Genomic DNA, 6,878 nt, shown 5'->3' on the forward strand with positions numbered 1-6,878 from the left:
TCTACAGCCAATCAGAACGCAGAACACAATGTGCTGTTAAACACATTTGCACAAAAAAAAATCTCATTATAATGAGGGACCACTGTATACAGATGTTCATTCGGTACTAAGAGGAACAATGGGGTCTCTGCTTTTTTTAAGCTCAAGTTAAGTTAGCAGGGCTAACTAATGGGTTTAGTGGGTTTAATGGGTCAAACTTAAAATTGCAAGTAAACCTCTCACAGTTCTGTTTGTTTTTTTCAGAGAATTGTGAGTTTAAGTTTTTTGTCAGTTTGCCAACACTGCAAAACATTCTTTACTGACATTTTTTTGTCTTGTTTCTAGTCCAAATACTTAAAAGATCTTAAATTAATAAGCATTTTCTAGACAAGCAAATCACACTGTCTTGTTGTAACTGAAAAATTCAATTCATCTTTATTTCAATAGCACTTTTACAATGTAGATTGTGTCAAAGCACACTTACTTTGCTTAGCCCATTGGCAGATTATTTGAGAGGGTGCTCGCTGCAGAGCCATTTGAGCAGAGCTGAGCTCCAGCGAGGGGGAGCATGAGCTCTCGCTCCTCCTCCTGTAAGCTGTTTTAATGCGTACACCAACCCCACCCCTAACCCTACCCCCAGTGACATCACTCGTAGAAGAAGTGCAAAAAAGGTGGAGCTCAAGCTCCCCCTCGCTTTAGCTCAGCTCGCCCAAATGGCTCTGCAGCGAGCACCACTTATAGATTATTTTGCTTGTTATAAGGAAAAACTCAATTCTTTATTATTTCCTAAAACAAGAAAGATTGTTTGCTTATCTAGAACATTCATTCATTTTTCCTTCAACTTAGTCCCTTATTTATCAGGGGTTGCTACTGCAGAATGAACCACCAACTATTCCAGCATATGTTTTATGAAGCAGATGCCCTTCCAGCCGCAACCCAGTTCTAGGAAACACCCATACACACTCACATTCACACACACACTCATGAACTATGGTCAATTTAGTTCATCCAGTTCACCTGCAGCACATGTCTTTGAGCTGTGGGGGAAACCAGAGCACCTGGAAGAAACCCGCACAAACACAGGGAGAACATGCAAACTCCACACAGAAATGTCAACTGGTCCAACCAGGACTCAAACCAGTGACCTTCTTTCTGTCTGTCTAGAATATGCTTCTTGATTTAAGAATTTTTACATATTTGGACTAGATACAAGACAAAAAAATCTTAAGTAAGAAAAGTATCCTCTGATAACTAACTTTCATTTATCAGTTCTGTCTTTTTTACCTCAAAACTTTATTTTTTTGGCGATGTGAGTTTATAGGCATTTGCAGTTCAAAGTTTACAACTCTTCGTTCAAAGTTGCAACTTTCATTTTGTTTGGAATTAATTGTCTGTCTTGCAATATTGACTATTTCTCGAGTTCATACTTAGCTGATGATTGATAAAAAAGCGTATTTGGCAACAAGACAGCCCTGAGCTCAGAATATCCTAGAGCTCAGGGCTCCCTCCGGTATGAAGGATAAGAGGGGAGTTTGAGCACAGGTAGGTCTCAAAAACTCCCCTGCTCGTAATTGTGCTGAGATATGCTGGCTAAGAGTTTGTCTTAAGATGCTACTTTGGAGTAGTCAATTTACTTATGGTGTTATGTCTTTGGATGGTGGGAGGAAACCGGGAAATCCGGGGAAAACCCATATAAGCATGGTGAGAACATGCAGACTTTGCACAGAAAGAAAAAATGCCGACCAGCCCGGTAAGGTGACGAACCAGCGTGCGTTCTTGCAGTATGGCAACAGTGCTAACCACTGGGCTGTTGTGCCACCCTATCTGGAGAAGGGGAGAAGTAGGGGTGGAAGTGGGTATTCTGCAAGACGAACATGACTGGAGTGGAAAACTCTGGTTATTCATAGTGAATTGGTATTCATTTGGTAGGTGCAATATACAGAGCTGATGCGGTACCAGCCGTGTTCAATCATAAGCATGTGATCCTCTCTAAATTAATTTATAAATAAACCGCACTTATATGTCGTTTCTGACTTTATAATGCAAAATTGCAAGAGAAAATAATTCGATTTCTAAGAACTGCATCATTTCTGTGTTCCAAATTACAAATGCAGCCTGAATTGCTAGTAAGCCTATCAACTTGCGGTTTTTGTCTATTCTATATACGCTTGCAGTTTTCCAGCAATTCTTATGTTTTTCACACAAATCTGAGCACAATTGAGAATATTAGAGCTGTATTGGTTATACTGCTATTCAGAGTTTCATCTCACAATTCTGTGTTTATAATATTTGAGGTTTTCTCTTTTCAGTTTATATCTCATAACTTGCTGTGATAACTCATAACTTGGTCTTGTTAGGTCTGGGTACAGATCTTAGCACCACTACACAGTCGGGTGACCTCCCACCTAAAGAAAGGGAACGAGAACGGGGTCGAGCAAAAGACCGTCGCCACCACCACCACCATCATCACCACCACGGCTCGGTGGATAAAGATCGGTACAGTCACGAGCGCGACTACCATCGTCATCCTCAAGACAGATCAGATCGCCAATGGTCCCGCTCTCCGAGTGAGGGCAGAGGGCACAGACAGGTGGGACACACACTCACTGAAGTACACACAAATTAAACATTCATCTTTAGATTAAACACACACTACTGCTTAAAAGGGGTCATGTTAAATCTTTTTCTTTCAATAATCTTCGCTAAACCAAAAACACCTAAACCCAAAAGTTTTTTTGCTGCAGATCCTACTTGAAGTTGTTATGAATACATTTTTTTCTCAGATATAAAATAAATAACAGCACATATGAGTTCCAGGTTTGCTCTCAGATCTACTGTAGTAGTAGCCTGCTCTCTTTGCACATTTTAAGCCCAATCCTAAATCTATTTTATACCCCCTACCCCTCCGCCTACCCTCACCCCTTCGCCTTTCTCTTGGCCTTTGAAACAGAGTGTGAACATGTAATCATGTTGTCATTAGCACACATTGTGAGCGCTGCGCTGTTGAATATGGTGCTCATATCGAAATTTCTTTTACCAATTTGTTTATAGTGTGGTCCTGTTTGCAGGACCTTTACCCCCACACCTCTAATGGGCCATTTTCTTCTGAGTGGTACAGTATGGTACCGGTCACCTTTATTAGGCTTGCATTTCCTCTGCCAAAAGGGTACCAATGGTACTCTTTTGGTGGACGTGGTGTAAGTTTCAGTCGATGTAATTGTAATGTAATCCGAATGAATGTGAAACTAAGCGCACGTGCACGAGCGCAAAACCCCTTTCTGCCTCTTCCCCCTTTCTGGCTGTATATCTAGGTGACGACAAGGTTTATTTGAGCATAGCTCGTTATTATATGTAAATATTTTTACGATGTAATTTCTCGGCTGTGTATTTAAAAATGGCGAGGGTTTTTTGTTTTCATTCTCCTGGCTTTTTGCACGATGGTGTGATTGATTTCTGTAAACCAATAGCATTCAGCTGCGCGTCTTGCTCCGCCTTTTGGTATACTTTTGTTGTGCTATTTAACCTTCCGAAAGGGTACCCAAAAAGTGGTATGGTACGGTTCGCTTTTAGGTACCTTTTAACAGTGGACACGGCCATAAAAGCGCACAGAACCAAAACGTACAGTACCCTACCACTCAGTGGAAAAGGGCCATAAGCAAAACATAATAGGGACACCCATACCCTTTCACGTGAACACGTGATACGAACAAGAAGAGGAATGGGATTAGGTCTTTGACTTGTTTACAAAACAGTCTAAAATGTGCATCCAAACCGTAAATTACCTTTTTGAAATTAAAATGAACCTTTACAGTCAATAAAAATTTTATTAAAAATTATAATATCTTTTTAAGTCTAATTGCAGGTAATTTTCAAAGGTTTTCTTTTTGAAGGCCATATTGTTTACATAATACACTTTTTTTACATTTTGGGAAAAATAGCATAAAACGTTTTTAAAATTAACATAAAACATTTACAGAACGAGGTTTGACAGTGGCAGAAACATTACTAGAACACCATAATAAAGGCAGAGCCAAATGCCATTTTGTTAAAATGTGTGTTTATGGGAATATTTTTAATAAAAAATACAATTAATATTTATTTAAAATTAGTTAAAAGCATTTAATGTTCCAAAATTAATAAATATGTTAATTAATAATAAAATATCAATCTGATTTTCTGCATAATAATTTGACTATTAAATTGGCCCTTTAAATATCAATAATTGTGTAATTACTTTAGTCCTTACCCACATTGCTATTTACAAATGGATTCCATGTCTTCAAAACTTACATTAATTAAAATATTGATAAGTATTCAACATGAAATTGAAGCAAATTGAATCAAAGCCATTTAAATAAGGATTAAATGACCAAATTGATTACAATTCACAACCCTACAGTAGATATATTTATAATTATTACCAGTTTTATTGTACGTTTTATGTTAAAAGTTGTCACCTGCATTTTAAATGTTTTAACTAATCTCTAATACAACATGATATATCATGACCCCATTAAAGTAGTCATACACTTGGAAATCATCACACAGCACACATAAAGATTCATAAGGGTAAGTTCGTGGCTTAGATCTTGACAGTAATCTGCCATGGGGATCCTGAAGGATGAAACGTATCTGGAGCACACAGATGTGGGAAGACAGTAACCATATGCTCACCTGTAACTTTATCATGACTGCTTACTGAAATCAGTTTCTCTTTCTTGTGTTATTCTTTTGTTTATCTTCTTTTTATCACTGTGGTTTCTGTCCATTTTTCTCGATGTGACTCGTGGCTTCTCTGTGTCTGCTGTTTTGCCTCATTGCCGGTTTGTTTCTTTCTGGTTTTTATTGATGTTGTTGTTGTTGTTTCCACACACACCTCTCTCTCTCTCTCTCTTCCTCACCCTTTCTCTCCTTTGACTTTCCTCCTCCTCTTCCTTCTCCTCCTCCTCTTCCTCCTCTTGCCGGTGTGTGCTCCTCTCTTTTGTTTGACGTTAATTTTGTGGTGTTTTTTTATTTGCCTTGTTTTAATTTTCATGTAGGGCAGTAGTTCTGTGAGCGGAAGCCCCGTTCCCTCGACGTCGGGGACCAGCACCCCCCGGCGTGGCCGTCGCCAGTTGCCCCAGACCCCATCCACTCCACGCCCTCACGTCACCTACTCCCCTGCGGTCCGCAAGCCTCCATATGGCTCCCCAGGCCAGGGTCGACTCCGCTCCCCTTCCCCGCGAAACTTTTCTCCGCCAGGTCATGAACCGCCATACCACCGTCCACCCTCCCGCCATGCCTCACCTCATCCTGGCTCACCCCGGCATGCCTCTCCGCGTTCCCCCAGGCACACGTCGCCCAGGTCCCCTCGTCACGGCCGCTGGGGCCCTCCGGACAGCCTAGAAGGTGATGGAACTTTCTACGAACGGGACTATGAGTACGAGCGCCACCATGAGCCGCCAGCCTACGAACAGAGTTTATCACAGGGCAACCCCCATCCACATTCACACCCTCATCCCCGGTCACCAAGGACTGCTCGTCACGGGCCTCAACCACACCCGCGGCGTATGCCTAACGGCTACCGTTCCTCCTCGCCCTCCCCGCACCGGCGCGGCCCCCACCCAGGCCCACACCGGCCACCGCATGGCCGTGGGCCCCGGAAGGGGTTGCACGAACAATATAGCGAGACGGACGAGGATGATTGGTGTTAATGCGCAGGGTGGCCAGTAGAGGGCCCCACTTGTCTCAAACCAAGATGTTTATGCAGCGCAGCATTGAGAGAGGGGGGAAGGGGAAAAGCGAACGGGGCTAATGCGCCATCGTGGGACTCTAAGCTTCCCTACTCCCTCTCTCTCTCTCTTTCTCTATTGCTTTCTCTTGCTCTCTGGACTACGTTGACTCCCAAAGAAGGGAATGGGAGCGTATGAGAGATCAATGGGGTGGTTGCGTTTGGATGGACTGAACTTTAAAGATCAGAGTCGCTGTGTTATGTGTAACGCTCCACCTCAGACTGAGCAAGATTGATTGCTTCTTGCCTGATGGGAAAAAAAATGAGGAGCGACATCCTCTGTCAATCAAAAAAAAAAAGGAAAAAAAAAGAGTTTTAAAAATGAAGCCAGAACCCCCTTTTCCCCCCTCACATCTATGCCTCTTGAAAAGACCTAAAAATCAAATGGGAAGAAAAAAACAGAGATTGTTGAAGAAAAAGCAAGTGCTCTTGTGAGCAAGAGCTCTACCTACTGCAAAACCAGCCCCATGTGCTGGCTGATATCGATGAGTTTTATCATCAACGTTTACTGTTACCAACTCAAGATGCTGAGTGACCTCATCACCTGGGGGAGGGGTTAAACGTCAAAGAGGTGTGGCATGTGAAAGGACCCAGTGCAGGCAAGAGGAGGTGGGTGGGCGTGGCACACCCAAGCCCCGCCCACAAACTGCAACTCAGTCCTGACAAGGAAAGACAGTGTGAAAAGAAGGAATCGGCAGATGAGGGAGGGATGAAAAAGACTATTTTCTCTTCAGAATGTCTTCAATTGATTACTACTTCTTTTTGAACATTTGGAGCTTGGTTATTCTGTTGCATTTGCTCAGCTTTCTTTGATATTTTTGGACTAAAATCTGATGGAAACTTGCATGATTGATTTAAAAAAAAATATTAATATATATAAATATATATATCAGACAGAAGATTTACTGTGGGAAGGGGGGTGATAGCTCTCTTTTTTCCATTCAGTTGGAGGAAGTTCTTTCTCTCGTTTTCTCCCTGTTGCTCTTGCCATGTCTACAGATCTTTACGTGCAGATGGAGTTTATAGATAGCAGACCTTTCTAGATAGCGAGACAGCTCTGAACGTGTTTTCTATGTTATATCCGTCTGAGGATCCCAGATGATGTTCTGCACTGTTTATTATTACTTTG

General features: G+C 41.9%; 1 protein-coding gene across 5 annotated transcripts in view; it reads left to right on the forward strand.

Annotated features, from left to right (window-relative positions):
* cacna1ab (calcium channel, voltage-dependent, P/Q type, alpha 1A subunit, b) overlaps positions 1 to 6,605 on the forward strand; it is a 277,483-nt gene extending 270,878 nt beyond the window's left edge. For 2 of the 5 annotated variants that reach the window (XM_073916059.1, XM_073916060.1), the window contains 2 exons: positions 2,337 to 2,569; positions 5,019 to 6,605. In XM_073916059.1, the coding sequence (XP_073772160.1) occupies positions 2,337 to 2,569; positions 5,019 to 5,672 (887 nt within the window). In that variant the 3' untranslated portion in view covers positions 5,673 to 6,605. The remainder of the gene's footprint in view (positions 1 to 2,336; positions 2,570 to 5,018) is intronic. The other 3 variants (XR_012386850.1, XM_073916061.1, NM_001328708.1) reach the window with 3 other exon arrangements.
* Positions 6,606 to 6,878: the final 273 nt, after the last annotated feature.

This window comes from Danio rerio, chromosome 11 (assembly GCF_049306965.1).
Source record: "Danio rerio strain Tuebingen ecotype United States chromosome 11, GRCz12tu, whole genome shotgun sequence".
NCBI lineage: Eukaryota > Metazoa > Chordata > Actinopteri > Cypriniformes > Danionidae > Danio > Danio rerio.